The 22,761-nt window shown below is 38.7% G+C and overlaps 1 protein-coding gene across 10 annotated transcripts in view; it reads left to right on the plus strand.

The window, feature by feature from the left end:
- LOC135461951 (bromodomain adjacent to zinc finger domain protein 2B-like) overlaps nt 1-22,761 on the plus strand; it is a 52,406-nt gene that overhangs the window by 25,806 nt on the left and 3,839 nt on the right. For 2 of the 10 annotated variants that reach the window (XM_064739246.1, XM_064739247.1), the window contains exons 5-36: nt 769-1,145; nt 1,490-1,612; nt 2,505-2,729; nt 2,926-3,120; nt 3,476-3,602; nt 4,267-4,392; nt 4,723-4,901; nt 5,193-5,294; nt 5,726-5,894; nt 6,260-6,352; nt 6,643-6,758; nt 7,155-7,220; nt 8,153-8,182; nt 9,417-9,461; nt 11,651-11,692; nt 12,476-12,541; nt 12,728-12,790; nt 13,041-13,118; nt 13,334-13,445; nt 13,879-14,021; nt 14,505-14,612; nt 15,016-15,125; nt 15,403-15,477; nt 15,676-15,904; nt 16,497-16,553; nt 16,778-17,987; nt 18,947-19,105; nt 19,508-19,854; nt 20,278-20,450; nt 20,693-20,960; nt 21,334-21,423; nt 22,695-22,751. In XM_064739246.1, coding sequence (XP_064595316.1) covers nt 769-1,145; nt 1,490-1,612; nt 2,505-2,729; nt 2,926-3,120; nt 3,476-3,602; nt 4,267-4,392; nt 4,723-4,901; nt 5,193-5,294; nt 5,726-5,894; nt 6,260-6,352; nt 6,643-6,758; nt 7,155-7,220; nt 8,153-8,182; nt 9,417-9,461; nt 11,651-11,692; nt 12,476-12,541; nt 12,728-12,790; nt 13,041-13,118; nt 13,334-13,445; nt 13,879-14,021; nt 14,505-14,612; nt 15,016-15,125; nt 15,403-15,477; nt 15,676-15,904; nt 16,497-16,553; nt 16,778-17,987; nt 18,947-19,105; nt 19,508-19,854; nt 20,278-20,450; nt 20,693-20,960; nt 21,334-21,423; nt 22,695-22,751 — 5,360 coding nt within the window. The remainder of the gene's footprint in view (nt 1-768; nt 1,146-1,489; nt 1,613-2,504; nt 2,730-2,925; nt 3,121-3,475; nt 3,603-4,266; nt 4,393-4,722; nt 4,902-5,192; nt 5,295-5,725; nt 5,895-6,259; nt 6,353-6,642; nt 6,759-7,154; nt 7,221-8,152; nt 8,183-9,416; nt 9,462-11,650; nt 11,693-12,475; nt 12,542-12,727; nt 12,791-13,040; nt 13,119-13,333; nt 13,446-13,878; nt 14,022-14,504; nt 14,613-15,015; nt 15,126-15,402; nt 15,478-15,675; nt 15,905-16,496; nt 16,554-16,777; nt 17,988-18,946; nt 19,106-19,507; nt 19,855-20,277; nt 20,451-20,692; nt 20,961-21,333; nt 21,424-22,694; nt 22,752-22,761) is intronic. The other 8 variants (XM_064739248.1, XM_064739251.1, XM_064739250.1 and 5 more) reach the window with 8 other exon arrangements.

Below are 22,761 nucleotides of genomic sequence, written 5' to 3' on the forward strand. Positions count from 1 at the left end.
TTTGTAATGTTGAAATCGCCTGTGCATATTTGAGATAGATCAACAGGCTGTTTGTGAGAGAATACAGTAGTGACGAAGACACAACCCGTGTTTTGTCTCAAGACTTTTTGATACACCTCAATTCTCTGTTGGCTGCTTTGCTTTATTAAATATTATCTGATTACGTTGAAAGCATTTGGAATCTGTGCATCTGATTTTAGTTTTAGACATATGTGTTTATGTTAAGTCACTGGCACTGTTTTGTGGAAATAAAATTTTGTATTTTTTATTTAGTGTTTGTGTTATTACAGGTTCTTGGAGTATGTAAAGATTTGCAGAATGTTTTGTCAGTTCTGCTGTTTGAATTGACAACTCTGATGCTGTAGTCTAATACTAGTTAATGCATCAGCCTAACTTGGTGACTTTTGAAGCAAGGATTTGATTCTGAGAATGATACTACAGTTTTTTATTTGACCAAGTCCACTTATTCTACCAGTATGTAATGTATTACTGTAAAGCCCTTGTAATGAACTAAATGAACACCACATAAACCCCCCCAAAGTTTGATTAACTTAAGTTTGATTACATGACTTATGAATAAGCAACTCCAGATGGTTTACTATTCCATACATGTACTGGTCAAAATGGTCTTGTTGAATTTGTGAGAACTGATGAAACAGTTACAAGTTTGCTACATGCATGCATATGCGGCTTTTCTCCCCCATATGTAGCAGTTTGGCGTTGGGTCATATTTTGATTTGTTCATGTTTGCTGTCTGACTGATTACAGGCTCCTTCCTACACAACGCGTTCACCTCTACATCTCCATTATCGATGGTATCACCTCTGAAATTGACATCCTCATCACTCACATCCCCCTCTTCGTCCAAAGCCACATCTTCCAAGACCAGCAATTCCTCAGCAGTCACGAGTAGCAGCAGCCGTGGCAGTGGTCACCATTGCTCCCATGGACACAGCAGGAGTTCTCCCATGAAGGAGTCGTCGGGACGATCTCGTGGTCGTCACAAATCCTCCAACTCCCTGGCCACATCTACATCGGCCTCTTCTCCCAAGTCTGACAGTTTCCTGCTCTCTGCTGGGAAGAAGTCAAACTCTGCGTCTCCCCTCTCCATATCATCTCTTCTCTTTAAGAATGACCATTCACAGGTAGATCAGTGGCTGTAAATCAAAATAGCTGTCTTGTCATTGACATATACATCTTTAGCATATCACTCAAGAAATATATTGTAATGATAGCTTTGTATAAAATAATACTTAAAATTTTTGCATTATTATAACTACATATAAATGCAAAATATGATTTTTTTTGAAAACTCACCTATACACGTCATTTTTACCTGTAGCGTGTGAAGACAAATGCAAGTATCACTATGTTAGCTAGGTTAATATGTTTGATATGGTTTTGTCAGTACTTCATCAGAAACATTTTCAGTGTTTTTATGCTTAGCAAGTGTAGTGAAATTATACTTAAAACCTTTGTTTTTTTATAGAGCTTGGGAGAGAAAAGAAGTGAGAGTGACAGTTTATCTGATGCCAGTTCTCCCAGCAGTTTGAGCAGTGATGATAGCTCGGGAAGTAGTGGAGATGAGAAGGAAGACAGTTTTAACAGGAAGGTAGAAATCTGGCTCATTGTTTTTCTATAGTCACAGACACGAACACTGAATATATTGCATGTCTTAGATGTATATGCAACGTGTTAGTTTTAGTCGTTGTTTGTTGGCTCTGATGGGTTTTCATTCATGTAACACACTCTTCTGAATGCATAGTTTGTGTTCAGTATTATCTCAATAAGGACAAATATTCAGTGAGGTATGTTGAGTGAGAGACAGAGTTTTTGCTCAACATTAATACATGAAAAGTAGTTGTTTTTTATCTGCCAAGTTATAAAGGCTTAAAAAAAACAGTTTTAAAACTTGACTCAAAGAAAGTAGTTCCGAAAGGTTTGACTGTAGATTTTTAGTGCTGTAACGGTTGATTGTGGTATTAAAAAAACTAATATACTGTCCTCTCTACATGCACATGTGTATAACAGCATCAGGGTTTCAATGGGGTATATCTCCGGCTGTAAGTGGGAAGGTCTGCCAGCAACCTGCGGATGGTCGTGGGTTTCCCCCGGGCTGTGCCCGGTTTCCACCCACCATAATGCTGGCCGCCGTCATATAAGTGAAATATTCTTGAGTACGGCGTAAAACACCAATCAAAAAAAAAAAAAAAAAAAAAAAATCAATGGGATATAATGATATTCTGGTCTAATGCCCAAATTACTGCTAGCTCTTGATATGAGATGGTGTTTATGAATCTAGCTTCTTGCTTTGCTTCATGGGACGAGTTATGTCATGTACCTAGAAAGTTGCAGTTGTTTTTTGTGGATCAAACAAACAAACTCTGTGAGGGTAAATGGAAGAATATAATATGTAATTGATTGAACTTAGTTAAGATAGTGCCCATCAGCAAAAGAATTTTTATTTTTCCCTAAATGTTGTGTTTTCCCTGCTTTCCTTAAAGAAGAAAGGACGCTCTCGGAAGTCTTCAGATAGAAATTCTCAAGGCAGCGCTGTAATCCAGATTGATGGAGCAAAGAAGCAGCTTATGGCTGATCAGATACGGCAAAAAATGCAGGGCAAGTTAACCATGCCCCCACCCTCAATCATGGGACGGTTAGAAAGGCATCGAGGTAGAGGACGACCTCCTCGTAACTCTGTTGTCTCCAACATGGACCACAGCAATGAGGTAAGGCACACAGTATTCTTATACTATTTTAAAAAAAAAAATGATGATTGACAAATATTTGTTCACATGGTGTTCTTACTCCATGCTTATGTGTGTGAAAATACTCGTGGACACAAGTCTTAAATGAAACATTTTAATTGTGACTTAGGGTAGACTAAGGCTGGTTACAAATGGTTACGTTTTTCATGTGGATTAGGATCAGAAAATGAGACAAGATCTGAAGAAGCAGCTTGAAGCAGAGCTGAAACAACAACAACTAAAACTGAAACTTCTGAAACATGCGCAAACCCAGAAAGACAAAGAGGCAGCTGCCAGAGAAGACCTTAGCAGGCCTCTCAACTTACAGAAGAATGCTGGGAAGGGAAAGGGCAGTGTTGAGAAAACGTCACAGGTAAATAAATAGTTGATAATACAATACTAAAAACTACCTGATTCTTAATATTATTTTTAGATATTGCTCACTCCATTTACAAGATGGTTATTTTACTTACATTCCACATAACAGTTTGAGAATATTCACTTTTAGTTTTACATGAGCTAGCTGCCTTACAGCTTTCTCACAGTTAAGTCTGTTGCTTGTATATATGCAAATTTGTTTGTAGCTGTACAGAAAGTTACTGATGAAAATGATTTAGTCTCTGTTAGACCACGTGAAACATTTGTGAACATATTTCCTCAAGTTTGGTCCATTGTGTTGGCTGCTGTATGCAAATTGTTTCATAACTGAGTCATTGCTGTCACTGCAGGTGCTCCCATATGGTAATGATGTGGAGAAGGGGAGTGACATGGAGAGACATTTGGCCAAGATACGAAGCGTCAGCGAGGGAGGATCGGAGAGTAATCACTCTGATGTCAGCTCAGACAGTGACATGGGTGAGTTGACCAAACATGTGCACCATTCTAAGTGTTGTTATGCACACAGAGCTGTAAATACTATACCCATATTTGCATGCATGGTTGCTGATGGATGTTTTTTTTTTTCTGTTGATGCTTGTGTCAACTTGGGAAGTTTGCAAGTATGTTTGTCAAGCGTTGTTGGTTTACCCTAGGCACTTGTGTTTCCTCCACTTATGAATCTGACTGCCATGTTACAAGTGAAACAGTCTGGAGTAAGGTGTTGAACAACAGTCAAATAAATGGCTACATCAGGTTTTGATGATGTACGCATGTTTTATGGATGGTCTGCCTTTTTTTATGATTGAAATGGAAGGGGTTTCTGTGTGAATAAAGAAAAGTGACAAGATCTTCAGCATAGTAAATTTCTTCATGCCATTTACCAGAGAACTGAAGTTCACTTCGTTTTTAGGGAAGATATTTTCAGACTAAAAATATATCAACATTTCAAGGACGAAAGCTAAGCAAATGATGGTCTGTTAATTTATCTTTGACAGTGAAGTCGTGCAAGGCTTTTTTTAACGCTGTTAACTAGCGACAAGGGGAGGTAATTTGAAGATTATAGATCAATGTGCTTTGTGAGTGTTTCTGTTTAGTTCGTGATTGTTATTACCTTCTGGTTAAATTTCCGTTTTGCCCGTAGATAATGATGATATGAACAGTGGTCTGGGGTCCAGTGGGGATAGTGATAACTCCGATCCAGGCAAGTCCACCGTCAGTGAGGGCAGTGCTTCCCCTTCCAAGCGGGGAGCAGATACATCCTCTGATAGTAAGTCTCTTATGCCTTTCAATGCAGAAAGGACATAGGGAGTAAAGTTTACTAAAGTAGTTAGTGCTCTAAGGCAGCATTATGGTTGTCACAAAACAACGTGATACGTTTACATTCCATTATTGAAAGTTGTAAATGAAATAAAGGGTAAAAACAAATCGAAATATATGAACCTCCTTCAAGAATTCTTCAGTACCAGAATTACAATTATTTATGATTAGGGACATGTAAGTGAAGATCTTCAGTCAAAAACTTATGCTATGCATCCAGAATAATTCATTAAAAATTGATTGGGAGGGAAATGTACTAATTAGTGTGCTATTTCACCAGGTAATGCACCACACAAGCGCCGGCGGGTAATGGATGAGAAAGAGCTTAGAATACCGCTGGAGCACGGATGGAGGAGGGAGACGCGAATCCGTACTGTTGGCTCAAGGGGAATCGCAGGCGAAGTCCTCTACTATGCCCCGTGTGGAAAGAAACTGAAGACCTATCCTGATGTAACACGGGTATGCACATATTTGGCCGTTACTAAAAGAAGCTCCCTTACGCTATTCATTCAACTCTCATTATATGTATCTCTTTTTTTTTTAAATATTGATGACTTTAATTGATTAAATTCAGTTACCTGTGTTACCTTAATTTAATATCCTCCTTGAATTTCATAGTGTATAAGTGAAGCAGCATGTTGGTGTAAGTAATGCAGTATTATGTAGTGTTTTTGTGACCATGTGATGTATTAATGTAGTTGCATCTTTCTCACAGTGGTTATGATTATGTTTACTCTTCTCTGTTTACAGTATCTTGAAAAAAATGGCATAACTGATTTGACTCGAGAAAACTTTACATTCAGTTCCAAATACAACATCGGTGATTTTATGGAGGCCAGACATGGTGAAAATGTAAGTGTAACATGTTGTGTGGTGAAGTATCTTCAGCTGCAGAATTTAATGTCCTTATTAGCCCATCATGGATATGACAGCTACTGGTATATGTACTGTCCTTCAAACTCAACATGTTAAAGTTAATGAATATGAATTTTAAGGAGCCTATTGCAAACGTACATATTTTTCTCCTGCAGAATTTGTTCTTGAGGAAATAGTCTATGGAATCGTACTTAGTGGGACATGTTTCACTTGGGGTATGCCCCTGTGAGATCATGTGTGTTCCCGGGTGAAACAGGTTACCTTTAGAAAATCTTTCAGGGGTGTTTATAGGCCTGCTACCTGAATTATGGATCACACTGAAAGAAAAACCCATACAGCTTACATGTAGTCTGATAAGAGCTGCAGGGCTTACATTTGTTACCAGTGAGTGTGTATGTTTTGTGTAGGGCTTCACTGTGCTGTCAGAGGAGGAAGTGATGGGGCGACTAATGTGGGCAGAGAAAAGACGGAATCAATCTGGACGATCCTCACAACGAAACGACAGAAGACGGCTGGCTCACGATGTGGCTCGTCAGGCTGTGGAGGTCAAACTGAGGAAGAAGTTAGAACAGCAAGGTATGTCGTTACAGCCTTCAAGCAGTACACATTAGAGTGTTCAGGTAGTACACATTAGAGTGTTCAGGCAGTACACATTACAGCATTCAGGCAGTACTCATTACAGCGTTCAGCCAGTACTCATTACAGCGTTCAGGCAGTACTCATTACAGCGTTCAGGCAGTACTGAGTTTGCGTATATTAGTACTTGTAAACAGTTAACATCTAACCTGGAACTTTGCTGAGTATTAAAATTTTCACAAAACATTCTGCAGATGTTAAAGCAAAATCACTTGTCTCCTTGTGTTGCCATTTGTGTGAATTGGTCTATAATGTGTTGAGAGCTGGTCTATTATATCATTTTATCTGTATGAATTGTTTCTCAGATATGGCCAGAAGAAGTGCCGAGATGAAATTGTTGAGGAAATTGGAAAAGCAGCGTCAGAAGGAAGAGGAAAGGCGAAACAAGCAGCTCAAAGGTGAGTGTTACTTGTAGTGTCACTGTGCTACTCCTAGAAAACTGAAATCTGTGAATGTTTGTGTTCCAAATTACAAGATTCTCATTATGTTTAATACTCATGCTTTAAGAAATATTAAAACTGTTTTGTTTAAGGGTGTAAACTGAGACGGAAATAGATAGTCATCTGAACATTGTGTTGAATTTCTGGCTTCCTTATTAATTGTTTTCGAAAACTTAATATGTATTTTTGTTTTTTTAGTTTGTCATGTGTGCCTGCAGTGCATTAATATTTCTTCCATTTTTATGCAGTCATGGAAAGGAAAAAACAGAAGAACCAGATAAAAATGATGAAACAACATGAGAAGCTTCAGAGGCAGGAACAGATGAGGATGGAGCGTGAGATGCGGGCTCAACAGATTTTAGAGGTAAGCTCTACCTCCATTCACTCACTCCATACTGTCTTGCTCTACTAACTGTATTCTTGTAATCAACTGGAGTTTCTTGGTGTGCTCTTCATCCGACGTGTGTGTAACTTTAGAACTAAACAGCAAACTATTTTGTGGTGAACTCAGTTGCTACTGCTGATTCCTTGTGATTTGTAGCTACATGTATGATAACGGTGATCAGTCTCTGCAGCTATTTATGCTTACTTGAGTAAGTTGCTGTGGCAGTGTTCGTTGCTTACGCCGTATGAATGTCATATTTGAGTGTACATATTAATGCAGGTTTACTGTAGACACTGTAACTGCTAAGCGAATTTGCATGTTGCATGCTTGAGACTTGGTTTGCTGTTTTGATGATGTGTTGATGTGCATGACTAGGCTCGCCGACGTCGCAAAGAAGATATTGAAAAGTTACGCTACGAAGAGGCTTTGCGTAAAGCGCAGGTTGGTGGACAAGAGTTTTTCTCTGGTTCAGACTGCCTTTGTTACCTCCCTTGTGTATTGTGTTTTCCTTCGCACCTGATATAGAGCTAGAAGTATTCTGTACTATAAAGCTGTGCATGTGCTGGTTGTGTTTCGTATATCAGCTTTACTGGGAACATGGGGATTAAGTAGACCAGCAAATGGTCTGTTTTAACAGAAGCTATACATCGTCAGTTATCACAACAATCGGACTACAATGGAGAGGCAAATGCATGTCTTGTGATTCTGTCTTAACTGGTAAATGTCAGTAGCTTCCCATGTCCCAATGTGTCATTTGGCACTGTCTTTTTCCCAACGTTTATTCTCATAGTTACCAGAATGCTTTATATTTAAACCTGAAGAATGGCTGAATCCCAAGTTCCTAGCATATGGAGCCTGAATGATTGTAACAAAAGTCAAAATGTAGTATGCTATTTTTAACACTCTAAATGGTTTTGGTGTCTTATTGCATCACTGAATCTTGCACTTTGTTTGCAAACGCACATAATGTAGCTAAGTGAGAAACCTTTATCTGGATATCTGCACCCTCACCCTTTCCCCTTGCCCCCTTTCCCCTTCAAGTTGATATGGTCCTGTACAATATATCTCATTGTCAACATTTCTTGTGTATTCTGTCATTCTGATTGTTTAACTCTTACTTTCATACATATCTTTTCCAAGGTTTCTTTTGACCTTGTATTAAATGTTTTCAGGTGTGTTCATTAATAATCTTCATTTCCTTGTACTCCAAGGCAAATTATAGATGTGGACATTCAACTTCAGTATGTAGTCTGTCAAATTGAACAATAATCAGGCTGAATTACATTACCTTTGTTGAAGTGAAAGCACTTATATTAGAACACTGTCCTTGTTATGCTGTATAATCTGACTATATGAAATTCTGTACCTTCCAGTCAAACATGTTGTGGTACCAGCTGGAAAGAGTAAGTCTCAGTGTCTGCTCGCATGGTCTGGCTTCCACTTGTCTTTTGGCCTACAGTTCTCTTACATCCAGACTACATTGCAGTTGCCAAGCTATCTTTAGTTTGCCTTAAGAGTGTAGAGTCTGCTGGTAGATGTCCAACTGCGCATGTAGTAACATACAACATGGAGATATCATACTCACTGTCTGTTCCCATTGTATTAGTGGATTAATCAAACAATTGGCTTCAAAGTTAACATGAAAGAATGAGTCATGGTGAAGCCTGTCTTTTCTGTAGTGAATTCTAGCATCTGCACTCATTAATAGTCTTATAAGTAAGTCTTCGTTTTTGAACTTTCGTCAAGTTTAAAATATTTTTGAAAATTGAAAAGTTTTTAGTAACTGTCTCATCAGCTTGAAAATCTTATTTAAAATAATAGAAGTATAGTACAAGTGTTTCAGATTTTTGATCTTACCAGTTTCGAAGTTTCTTTGTGAATAATAAAAAAAAATTTTTTTTTTTTTACACTTGCACCATTTTAGTGAGCACCATAATAAGGGAAATAGATTTCCTTATTTCTGAGTTGAATGAAAAAACAAGCATATTTCATAGTTGCTAACCATTGTATTATCTGCTGCCTTGCTGTTCAGTGTATTCACCTTTTATTAATTTTGGGACTTGAGATATTGCTACACATAGTTCATAATGATATATATAATGATTAGATTTTTAATCACGGGGCAAATCTCAGTAGATGTGGTGTTTAAATTTTTACACTAGATGCCCAAAATTAATGAACATCTAGAACACTCCCACAGATGTACTAGATATACACAGACATTTACTTATGCTTGTGTTGCTGTCTGTGTGTTCAGTAGTGCTGATACATGTATATAGGTATAGTTAAGCACAGGTCTGCTTTAACTACATGTAAACCATTGACTTGGAGACGTATTCCCCGGCTTTTACCCCCACCCCACATTCTGATCTACTGATCTGTGCATTTTCGCCAGTGGGGGCATTTGTAAAAAAAAGTGTATCTGATGTATGACTGTCTTTGTTTTATAATTGGCTCTTGTGCCATCAAGTTGATATGCGAATCAGTTTTGTTTACCATAACTTATAAATGTAGTGCAAAGTCAAATTATTCAGCAAAAGCAGCTATCAACCTAACCACGTCTGTTTGAGAATTTCATTGATAGGTGCTCTAGAATACACACTCCACCATCTGACTGTTTCCATTGGCTGTTTTCAGGATCGTGAAATGAAGAGACAACAAGCCGTGTTAATGAAGGAACAGGTGAGTAACTCAAGTGGAGCAACCTGTGGTGGTCAGTGGAGTGGATTGTGCTGGCTGTTTTACCTGTCTCTTTTACCTGTCTCTATGGCCTCCTGAAATTAACATGGCTCCTTGTGTTGTCACTAATTATTGTAAAAGCTTGAGTACTCATATAACCTTCTCAACAAATACATTCTTCTGCTACATAAGGGATTAATAGACCTGGAATGGATCAGTGTCTACCATTTCACATTATAGACATTGTGTCATAGCTTAGAGCTTAAAAACATGAGGCTGAGCCAAGCCACAGACCTCTGCTGAACAAGGAGGTTTGTTAGAAACCAACAGTAGACCTGGCAGAACAGACTTTATAGAAACTTGCAGACAGTAGATAAGGTGATGATGGACTTCGTAGAAACCAACAGACAAGCCAAGATGATGACGGCATCAGGGCTTAGTTAACATGGTTAGAAGCAGGTCTATTTCTCCTGTTTATATACTGGCTTTTGTCATTGGAACCAAGTTTTTGTTGCATTTCGGCATCTGTGCTTGTAGATCCTACATTTATATGTATGTTAGAATTACATTTAGTTTTACTTTATTGTGCGTTTTTTTTTTTGTTTTTTTTATACCACTCTGGCTTTTTATTCTATAGAAAAGCAGTGTAGTCTATCTGAACTATTAAAAAGCAATCATGAACTTATGATATGTACATCAGCATTAAAGCAGTCCTTGACTTTATGTGTCTGATATGATACTAAATAATGCTTTGTTTGAAATTGCATTTATTTGCACGTATGTTTTACAAGTACTAGTACATGATGTAGGAAATATTTTAAAGATGCTATAACAGATTTTGGGTGAAAAATGGATCTGCCCAAATCAAGTCTGTTTTATCTATTAATGTCGAATAGCCCAAATATTTACCTTTTACAAAATGTGAGTCTCATCTGTACATGTGTTACCATTTTAAATCGTGATAAATTTTGTAAAATTTATAATGTGACTTGCTTTATAACTTTTTAAAACATTAGAATCATTTTAATGCTATGAATACTGCAAGTACAAGTCTTTCTGATACAGATACTTTCTGAAAATCAATACTTTTAGAGAAATTGATGAGTGAATATGGATTTTTTTTTTGCCAAAAATATCTGGTATAGCTTCTGTAAATAAATCTAGTTTTCACGAATTGTACTTTGCTATTTATATGCTTAATTTTTTGTGGGAAGAGCACATGTAATGGTACCCAGACTGGGTGGTGTGACTATGGCATTAGGCCTTTTTTCTTGTACTGTTATATGTGGCTATGGTCTTCTTCTACATTCAGCTGTTCAAAATAGAATATCTATTATTTTGTCTCTGTTTGAAGAGGAGGAAAAGCAACAAGCTGCAGACCAGAATCTGTTGTATAAAATATAACATTTTATACATCCCTGAGCCTGAACCTCTCTAGTATATGGCTTATCCACCCACCCGTCCACTTATTTCTCAGCACCTGGATTCATGGGGTAATACCCATAGACCATGTACATCTACAGCCTTGTCCTGAATGGGAAAAGTGTATCTCAATGACCATATCCTATCTCTGCAGGTGTAACAGTCACAACATTCATACATCAGATCTATGTCTATTTAACTGTTGCCATCTTAATTTCTATTTGTATTAATGCTATTTTTTATGCACAAGTATTTTATTTGCCAAAAGTGCTGCATAAGTCGCTCAATGCTTTCTCACCTCTGTCATTATTTTCTCTGCTTTCTGTGGCTCTGTACATGTATGTATTTAGTTGCTTGACATCCTTGACATCCTAACGGAGCTGTAGCTGTGACTCGTTGTCCCCAACCTCTTGGCATGTCCTGTGTAGCTTTTTAGTTGAATGTCAAGATAAACTGAGTTTGTTAATATTCTAAATGTTATAATGTAAGTGTTTTCTGTTCTGATTGAATAGTTTACATTGAAATATAAAATCCGTTCTTTTCATTTTAATTTTATTTTAATGCTATGTTGTCAAAGTTTAAATGTTGTAATGTGTTCGTTGTACAAACTTTGTCACAACTGGGCCTTTTCTATTTATGTATGTTCACTATATCCGGAAATACAACTTTTAATTTTCCCCCACTCTGTCAATGGCCCTTTTATTGTTGAATGATTATTTTGATTTTGATTGACGCATTTGGCACCTCCTTTTTATTACATTGCTGCCCAGGAAAGAGAATGGCAGAAACAGATGATGCTAATCGCTAACATGGTATGATATGATCTCAGTTTCATTTGTCCAGTCAGATTAGTGACAAACATGAACAAACACTTTTTCTTCCATATATTAGACCGAACGAGCAGGACAAGATTTTTAGATAAAGGGAAGAACTCTGTTTGCTATTTGTTTTAGATAAGGGGAAGAACTCTGTTTGCTAGTTGTTCATCAGTAGTCTAGGGGTTTTGATATGGGTTTGTTTAATGCACTCCATCTCCTTGATACATGTGTGTTGTGATCTTTGTTTGAATGTCACATGTATGTGTGTAGTTCTTCGTTTTACATTTTATTCAGAGCATCTGATTGAAGTTTTATTCAGGTCTGCAGCTGACACAACATTAAATCAGTTTTATTTAACATTCAGTTTGACTTCTATGGCTCGTTTTTTTGGGTTGCACAACATTACCGTACATCAAGCGCATCAAGTGACAATAGGTTGTCATTGATGTTATGTCAGGCACAAGTTACGACTGCTTCGTAAAATGGCCCCTCTGACCCTTGATCTGTACATACACCTGTAGGTTACTTACTTGTGTTTTTAATAGGACATTTATATCAGCGTGACACTTGTTCTTTTTTTATTCACTTCATTCACAAATGTTGGAAGTCAGGCAAATGTTATGATCCTGAAGATTTTGGGACAAAGAATTCGTTGTGATATGTTGTCACATTCATCTTGGTTTGTTGAAATGATACACTTCATTTGGCTTTTCTGTCAATTAAGTGATGCCTCAGGTAGTGCAGAATTTTACTGTGTCTTCTTTTACTGCTTTGTAGGAAAGGGAAAGGAGACGTCAACACATGCTGTTAGTGAAGGCCTTAGAAGCCAGGAGAAAGCAAGAGGTAAAATTCATTAGTAGTTTAGTGGATGGATAATTAGTGGATGGTCTCATTGCAATGGATTAAATTTGATTTTTAATTTAAATTGACAGATCAAAATAGGCAAACGAACAAAGAAGTGTAACTCTATTTAGTCGTTGATTTCAGTTGGTTATTATTATCAGTGTTCTGTTCAAAATGATATTATAGGAAAGAGAAAAAGCCAAAGAAGAAAAGAAGGCAGAAAAGATCTTTATCAGAGAAAAGAAAGTGGTAAGTATTTTGTGTAACATATGCTACATTGCATAGTTGTAAACAATTATGTTACAGATAATGAATTATTTCCACAATCCTATACAGGAAACCAGTTGACATTAATTTTTGCTCAGATTTAAAGCATAGCTATTCCCCTGTAAGGACCAATTAAATAAATAGTTAAATATGTTCAATATGCATAGAACATCTTGCCTTGGTTACATGTGAATGTTTAGTTAAAAGACTTCTGCGGTGTCATTCTTCCTAGGAACAGAAACGCCTAGAAATGCAGCTTGCTCAGGAGTTGAAACAACCAAGAGAGGATTTGGAGCTAAGAGACCTCAAGGTAAGTCAATTTACATTCTCTACAGCTTGAGCAAACTACACCATTTTGTTTGTTGACATCCCAGTTTCTGTATTCAAGGTTTTCTTGTAGGACTTGTGCAAGCATGATTTTGTGATGTATGATAACACAGCCATAAAGATTTGATTAACATGCATGACTCTCAGTACACCTAATTTGTGGCGCTGCCCAACTAATGTAAGATGTGTTTATTGTAGCAATTGCCTGACTTGAACCGGTTGCCAGGAGTTAAACTGCCTGGCCAGGCTCTGGCAGATTGTATTATGGTCCTGGAGTTCCTGAACAACTTTGGGGAGGCTCTTGGATTCGGTCAGTTGGACAACATCTTTTTTTTTCTGTTACTAAAGAATGTTTCTACTTCACAGTATTGCCTGTGATACATGTATACAGCAAGAGGATATAGTTTGCTGCAGGCTGATAAAATGTAGACAAATTGCCGTAACACTACTGAGTGATATTAGTGTCACTTTTACTATGTGTAACACTATGGAGTGATATTAGTGTCACTTTTACTATGTGTAACACTACAGAGTGATATTAGTGTCATTTTTACTATGTGTAACAGCTGCATACTTTTCTGTTTCCATTTCCCTTGTTTCTGTAATATTAATACGCTGGCACATATTTGTACCTTCTTATATGATGTTGCATAGTTTGAGAGTGTTTCTATATCAACTATAACCATGTCACTTCAAGACTTAAGATTGAAATGTAAGTGACAATGTCTTTTGTTTGTGAGCAGATAGTACGTCCATGCCAAATCTAGACACCTTGCAGAAGGGACTGATGAATGACAATGAGGATGACGTAGAGGAACTTATGTCCATTATCACCCACCTGGTACAGTTTGCTATAGATGACCCAGGTGTTCCTAATCCCAAAGAGGTAAGCGGATTGCCGCTGTCTTTTTAGAACGCCTTAACTGTGTGCTCTGTCATTTATGATAGTCATCACTCTTTGTTTTCTGTCAACAAATTGTATGTAACTATTATCATGCAGGAGTGTCAGTTTCTGATCCATTTGAAGCGACAGAGTGTTGAAGTAGCGGTATTGTGTTATGGTTGACTTTTAAAGACATTATAGCTGAGTTAGAATAGCCTGAATGGTTAATTAATCTGTAAGTAATTGGAGAAGCCATTCTGTGAAATGTCATTAAGATAACATTAAGATAATGAATTTAATGGTGTGTTTTTTTTTTGTTTTTTTTTATATTTTTTGTTTAAAGATAGCTTTTCATCTTGCATGTGCTTCAGTCTTTATTTATGGTGATGTAAATGGTAAGCTCATTGGTATGCCATCTTAAAGTACATGTGTAAAGCTTGGAGAGAAAGAAGAGTTGTTGGTGAAGGCTTGTTTTTTGTGACTCAGGCATTAACGAAGATGGGTCAGAAGATCACGGACCTGGAGGTGACAGACACTGTAGTGTCTGAGGTGTTACGTGTGTTCGTCAAAGCCAGGGCAGGCAAGCAGCATGAGGTAAACACTGTCAGCAACATAATAAGGATCATTTTTCACTTTTCAAAGTGCTGCCTGCATGTATTGTCGGTGTGGATCTTTTTCACAAAACTGTATATTTGTTTTTCGTAATTTTTCTCTTATTCACCTTATGGCACTACAAACTAGACAACATCTTTTGTGAAAAAAGTGCCAAGAAATATGACTAAGGAAGTTCTGCCAGGTTATTATTGAACATGTTTTCTCCATAAAATATTTAATATCATTTAGAGCCTCATTGATTTTTAATTATTCTGTGACAGGAGGCCAAGTATACAGTATCAAATTTCGACTTGTTCTGAGATAGAATTTTAGGAATCTAATGTATAGGTTAGTGTTAAAGTATTTCTGGTGGTTTAAGTGTTACTTTTCTATTCTCATCCAGCTGTGCAAGTTGCTTGAGGACAAACCTATTGAGGCCTTAAACTCCACCCAGAAGGCAGCTATCCTTGCCTTCCTATGCAATGAAATCCTCTGTAGCAGACTCATCACCAGGTATGTAGAACGACACACTGAACGGTTAATAATTGTGTTATGGCTTTGTCTCCCTGGCGTGAATTTTTGTGAAGTATTTGAATGTTGAAATATTTTTCCACTATCAGCCTGATAACAATAAAACACAAAAAACATAAAAAAATGTATTTATATATTTACTCTCGGCAAGGTTGATGAAAATACTGTAACTGTAGGCAGGCATGTGCTTGCTAGAGTAATATTTTTAGTTGCTCATTCACATTTACTAAATACTCGGTGTTTCTTTTGTCCTTTTCAGTGAAATCGACAACAACATTGAAACCATGTCTAACCTTCGCAGGGACAAGTGGGTAGTGGAGGGAAAGTTAAGAAAGTGAGTACAGTTCTCTCAGAATAACCAATATTTTGATCCCACATGACCTTTATGAATAATACTTCTTAAAGTGGTAAAGTAATATTTTCGGTAATGTCATTGTACTACAGATGTATTTTTTGTATGTTTTACATGGGTGTATGTACACTTGCCAGTGAGCCATGAATTGTACATATATGTATAAATGTATCCCTGCAGGTTGCGAGTGGTCCATGCTAAAAAATTCAACCGTCCGGAGCAGAAGGCAGCTGCTCAGCTGGATAATTCAACGATATCAAACAGCAGTATTGGTGGAGAAACTGACACAGAGACTAACATGTCACAGCCTATGATGGAGACGCAGAGCAGTAAGCAGGGCAGTGATGAAGAGGATGATGAGAGTGGTAATGAGAGTGATGCCACCAATGTGACTGGCAATAACTCTGAGGTCAGTCCCAGACAGGGCAGCTTTGTGGTTTGCAAGTGTCCTACATCATTGTAGGGAATATGCTTGTGTTAGCATTTGTGTTTTGTAACAGAATTAGTCGGTGTATTTGTAGCATGCTCTTTCAGTCCTATTTTACTATTTGTCAGGTGTACTAACAAAGGAGGTTTTGATCCTGTGTGTGTCTTGACTACGTACACTGCATCATTTCATTCCTGTGTTACCATTTGATTAAACCCCAATAAAACAATACATGTGATACAGCATTTATACAAATCATCAGTTATACATCCAAATTAGCTTTGGATGTATGCAAGACTCAAGGATGAGCTACACAGACGGTCCAAATGACAGTAGACCACATCGTTTTATTCTGTTATGTTGCAGTGCGTGTGTACTTCATGTATGTTTTATCAGCACACATACACCGATAATTATGGCGCAATAAAGGAAAGAACAAATGAGTTCACAGCTTTGGACTGTCTTGGTACAGAGGGGAAGGAGTTTTACGAGCTCCCATATGTAACACATGCAATGACTGTATTCCTGGAGAGACTCACAAATTATTAAATGAATACACTTCTGCTTTATTTAGGAGGAGGACCCTATCACGGCAGAGGAATGTGAGAAAAAGATTGAGAAGCTTACAAAAGTGAGTTACAATGTAGCATATGTTTTTTCACTCCTCATATGCTCATGTCTTACTATATACTATTTTGGCAACTTGGCTGGTGTCAATGCCTAAATCTTAAAGAGTGTTAGAGTACATAAATGTATATCATATTTATAAAAGAAAAAATAAAAAAAAAATACCCTGCTATTTTACGACACCTAATAGATGCCTGGTTAACACCTGTTGTGTTTTGTTTTTAACAGCAACACAGTCAGTACCGTAACAAAGTGTTCAGTGCGTCTCACAAATTGAGGGGGACGTGTTTTGGGCAGGATCGTTACAAGAGGTGGTACTGGGTGTTACCCTATCTAGGGGGTGTGTTTGTGGAGGGTCTAGAGTCTGGGGAACTGGGTGGTCGGTTTGACTTCACGTCAACCAGTAAGCTGTGTATGATAGACCAGAGGACAGATGAGATGAAACAGAGGCTGGAGAAGTGTAAGCTGGAAATCCAGAAGCTGGAGAATGGGGAGCTGGAAGAGGAGCAGCGGCTGGTGAAAACAGAGCCCATGGATGTCAGTGAGGAAAATGTCAAACCCTGTCCCAAGCTCGAGGCTGACAGTGAGAAACTGACTCCTAAAGCTGAAGTTAACGGCCTTGAGCACACTACTTCTAATTCTACCTCAGAAAGTCAGAACCAGCCTAACGACAAATCATTGTGCAATGGCGATGTGGACGCTGGCTCAAATCACGTACCTGTGTGTAAGCAGGAGGGTGTTGTGTGCGAAAAAGACACAGAATCAAGTTCTCATTTATCCCAAGAAAAGGCAGCTTCAAATAATTTATCAGATTTGTTGAACTCCAAACCAGAAGTGTCATCAGACGAGACTTGTGTTAAAACCAGCAGTCCTGTTATAACATCCATGCCTCTCACAAACGGGACCGCAAGCTCAGAGTCTAGTGTAACAGAATCCAAGCCTAGCTTTCTCAGTATAGACTCAATGTTGAAGAAGGAAGACACTGGGCCAACACTTCATAACAACCATTTCCTCCCACCAGGTCTTCTGCCTGATGGACCTTTCTCTGCTGAGCAAATGCTCAAGAACTTGTCTGACCGACAGAACCACAAGCCTTGGTTCAGTATTTTACCCCGTCTGGCTTGTGACGGCTCGGCGGGTGACCATTCATCAGATTTACCCAGAGCACAGCTCAATTCATCCATGTCATTTCTATCTCCTGTGCCATTCCGAGCATTTCAAATGCACAGCCCAACATTCAGCTCATTCCAAATGGGTCAGATTGGAGTTTCTCAGTCTGATTATAATTTATTACCTCTAACCCCAAAGAGTTCCACCCCAGGAGGAGATTCCTTTAAAGTGCCCAACACCCCAGGAGAGTGCCCCACCACATCCAACTCTCCCGCTCCATCAGACCTGCTCAAGTATGAACCCGCAGAGCCCATTCCCATACCTGAAGGTAAGGTTCATGTATACTGAACCGTGTGTTTAACAGCTATTTCATACCATGTAACAAGGAGCTATGTTAAGCTGAATCCTTTCCGTAGGCAGGTATCTACAGGTATGCATGGCTTGAATGCAAAGTGAACAGGTATATTATTGATTTACATTACTGAGATTCTCCACCTTTACTCTTCTTGAACCATTCAAGGCAATAAGCAGTGTACAGAGCTTGCTGGTCTGTTAAGAGATACTTGATCTCAGTTGAGATCTCTGCCTTTCACTAATGTGTCATACACGTGTACATATAGCTCTTTCAAGAAGTTTTGTTTCATTGATTAGTTTTAAAGTAATACATGATCAGTGTAACTAATTTTCATGTGTGCTTTTGTTGTGGAGTTAATTTTGTGAGTAGCATTGAAATAATTTTCACACACCTAGACTTGACATTGTATTTCTCTTCTCCCTATACTTCCTCATACATGCAGATAGAACATTACGTAGTGTACACGTATATGTATGATATTTTGCACATGATATGGCTTTGTTATATGGGGTGATCATGTTTTGAAACCCTGGGCCCACTTTCACAACATTTCATTACTCATACTTCATACCTTTCCTTCTAAATAATACACCTTATGGGGCCATACCCTGGACACTGTTATGGCAAAAAAAGTACATGTGCAAGATTCCTCTGTCCGATATTCTTGAGCATGGCGCAAAACGCCAATCAATTCAGTAACATGTGTCTGAAGAAATGTGCTGAAGGTGTTCCCGCCTTTAATTACTTGGAAAATTCTGAAAATGCCGTTCTGATTTCCTTATTATCATGGATCTGCTTTGAAACATGAGCTGTGTGTATAATACCTGGAAAAAGGGCAGTCACATTGTTAGCATATCATGTTCTTGGTGTGACATTTTCTAGATATTACCTTTCTGACAGCATGTAAATATCATTCTAATCCTGTTTCACAGACTCTCAGCGAGGTTGGTGGCGTATCACAAATCCAGATCACTTCAAAAGTCTTGTCCGATCCTTACATCCTAGAGGCATTAGAGAGAGAGACCTCCAGAAAGCTTTCCAGAAGAGTTTTGACTTCGTGTGCCAGTCCTGTACGAAAGGAGACAAAGAAGGTGAATGCAATGTGTAATTTCAAATGTGTTTGATATTTGTAACTCATATGTCAACTTCGTCTCTCATGTATTTCATATATATTTCTGTAAGACAATACCACGCACTTGTAATGTCTGGCTGCTCCATTGTGAAACTATGCAACACATCAGAATTGCACTTGACGTGAAGACAATGAACATGGTTGTAGTCTTCAGTGGAGCTAAAGCTTGCAGATTGCAGTGGTATACTTAGTTGTGCTGGAATCATTGTTTAGGACTTTTTTTTTGTATTACTAATGCTGTACATGCCCCAGAAATATTTACTTTGTTCACAGTCTGTCTGTGTGTTTTCTCAATGACTGTTAAAAGTTTTTCACAGTTTTAACAAACCTAAAGTTTTATGTCCTACTCTTTCTATTGTAGCACTGGTGATTGAGGAAACCAAAGAAGAAGATGATGACACCAAAGATGAGGATGAAGATGAAGAGGAGGAGGAGGAGGAGGCGGTGCAGGAAGAGGAGGCCACAGAGACCAAAGAGGAAGGGGAGGAAAAGATCAATGACAAAGAGGAATCAACAGACGAGAAGGTGGAGGAGGATAAGTCCGCAGTGAGTCCACCTGATTCCTCTGCCCCACCACCTCTCACCGCCCCAGACCCAGATGACCCAGACGTCTGGGACGCCACTGTGGCGTTTGAGATTGAGTCGTCAGTGCTGGAGGAGGTGGAAGCCATGGAGGATCGAATCTTTACAGCTAGCTTGCAAGTCAAGGTAAGAGTGATACTTGCTGTGTGGATAGGAAGATCCTCAGGTCTGGCTTTGTCATGGTTGCTTGAGATATACTGGTAATGATGCGCGTGATCACAAGACAAGGCCTAAACAAGCCGATTCTGTACTGTGTAAAAAACACATCATGCTTAGCTGTTATGCTGCACTGCCTGTGATTACTTTACATTGCAATAGTAAGGTGATTACCTCACTATTCAATTTCAGAAACAGTGAACGAAACAGTACACTGCTTGGACCATCTTGTTTTTGACAGGCAATTTTCCTCATTGATGGCTTGATTCTGGTGCACACATTACCTATCGTAAAAGAGTTAATGAAAGGTTTTTTGTCATAATTAAAAATTCCACAAATCTTTTGATATTGGCTAATAAATAAACAAATTTTCCTGGTGATCTGAATTAAAAGGGCTGGAAACTGCCAGAAAAAATAGCTGAGATGACTGAAGTGGAAACTGTCAGCCGTGCGAACACAGTTCTTAAGGAGACGCAGGTTTATCCTCTTGAGGTCGCCAAGGACAAACTTCTCAAACTAGAAAAGAACATAGAACGAAGATACCTCAAACCACCGTTCTCAAAAAGGTTTGTTGTGTTTTGAAATTTACCATGTTTAACAGAAAATGAACTTGTGACCATAAACTGTGTGTTTGTACTGTAATATGAGAGCAATTTTTCTGTTTTTCTTTGTATTCTGATGCGAATTATATCACCCTTATCTGTTATTTGTTGTGTAATATACGTCTGGAGTTGTCGTCTGAATTTTCATTGTTTATCAAGAGCGGACTGGTACATTGTTGATAATTTTCCTTCACTTGCACACATAGTGTACAGATTAAGCTGGAGAACATAACTACCAAGTTGGCCGAGGCAAATAGTGCTGAGCGTCGAAGGATGGAGGAGGATCAGAAGGAGGATCAAGAGGAGTCTGAGGAGGAAAAGGAAGAACAGAAGGATGTGAGTAAGGAGAAGCTGCCAGCGGGACTGGTATCCTGGAGGTCAGCGGTCTCCACCGCTACCTCCCCGGCACAACTGGCACTCTGTCTCTACCAGCTCAACAGATCCATCGCTTGGGAGAAATCCATCATGAAAGTGGTACGCTTTTAATTTCCTTTGCTGACTTACATGGACATGTATTTGTAGACTGCATATTAATTTACATCCTCAAAATATGTAGATTGCAAAAAAGGAGCCTATGAAGAAAATTTGATACAGAAAAACATCGGGCAAGGGAAAACTCACCTGGTCCAAGAACGAGACTTGTGAATGCGCTGAGGAAATTACCTGTGTGGGACACATGTTTATCTGTACATTACATGTTAATCAGTGTGATTTAATAAGATTTAGAGTCTCATCAAATGCCTCATCTGATGATGTTCATCTCCTGTTTTAGTTGGATTGTTTTGAAACAACCTGGTTGATAAACAATGCTGTGACTTGATTTCAGCTGTGTTTACTGTCATTTCAGTTGTGCCAGCTGTGTCGTAAGGATGACAATGAGGCGGAACTGCTTCTGTGTGATAGTTGTGACAAGGGCTACCATACCTACTGCTTCAAAGTAAGATGTCTTCTTAGCTTAGTCATTACATGTACCTTATACTGTAACACAGTGTGTATCCCTCTGTAACCAAAGTCCTCTGCTTGTAGTGGGAGTGCAGATACATGTAAAGTTCAATCTCCTGGAACCTGTAGCAGACTGTCTATCCCCTCTGTCATCAGACACTGCCCTCTGATTGCACTGGGAGGGATATGGAGGAATTTTTGTGCAAGTAAGGTTTAATCTCATGGGACCAGTAGCAGAGTGTCTATTCCCTCTGTTGTCAGACAGTGTCCTCTGATTGCACTAGGAGGGATACCATGGAGTCCTTGTGCAGATAAACTTTAATCTCATGGGACCTGTAGCAGTATGTCTAACCCCTCTGTCATCAGACATTGTCCTCCGCTTGCACTAGGAGGGATATCATGGAGTACTTGTGCAGATAAAGTTTAATCTCACGGGAAGTGTAGCAGAGTGTCTATCCCCTCTGTGGTCATACAATGTCCTCTGCTTGCACTAGGAGGGATATTGTGGAGTGCTTGTGCAGATAAGGTTTAATCTCATGGGACCTGTATCAGAGTGCCTATCCCCTCTGTCGTCATACAATGTCCTCTGCTTGCACTAGGAGGGATATCATGGAGTGCTTGTCTATCCCCTCTGTCGTCATACAATGTCCTATGCTTGCACCAGGAGAGATATCATGGAGTGCTTGTGCAGATAAAGTTTAATCTCAGGGACCTGTAGCAGAGTGTCTATCCCCTCTGTCATCAGACAGTGTCCTCCGCTTGCACTAGGAGGGATATCATGGAGTGCTTGTGCAGATAAAGTTTAATCTCATGGGACCCATAGCAGAGTGTCTATTCTCTTTGTCGTCATACAATGTCCTTCGCTCGTACATAGAGGGATATAAAGGAGGGCTTGTGCAGATAAGGTTTAATCTCATGGGACCTGTATCAGAGTGTCTATCCCCTCTGTCACCAGACAATGTCTTCTGCTTGCACTAGGAGGGATATCATGGAGTACTTGTGCAGATAAAACATTGGGCTGTCACTAATCAGACAAATTTAGTACACTTGTTTAAACAGAATAGAGAATTATTTTAATGGAAGATGGGATAAATATTCTGCAGTTATGAGAAGTTCTGTTTTGAAAATATAAGCCTTAACTAGTAACCACCAGTCAGTGTGAAGAGGAAACATTTAATTCTGTTGTTGTTTCGAGCTTTCATTTTGTACCGTATGTTATAAATGTATTTATGTCTATTTATCTTCCTTTTTTTCTTCTCCAAACAGCCAAAGATGGTATCAATTCCAGATGGGGACTGGTACTGCTATGAATGTATCTCAAAGGTGAGTGTGT

The sequence above is a fragment of the Liolophura sinensis genome, chromosome 1 (assembly GCF_032854445.1).
Source record: "Liolophura sinensis isolate JHLJ2023 chromosome 1, CUHK_Ljap_v2, whole genome shotgun sequence".
Taxonomy (NCBI): domain Eukaryota; kingdom Metazoa; phylum Mollusca; class Polyplacophora; order Chitonida; family Chitonidae; genus Liolophura; species Liolophura sinensis.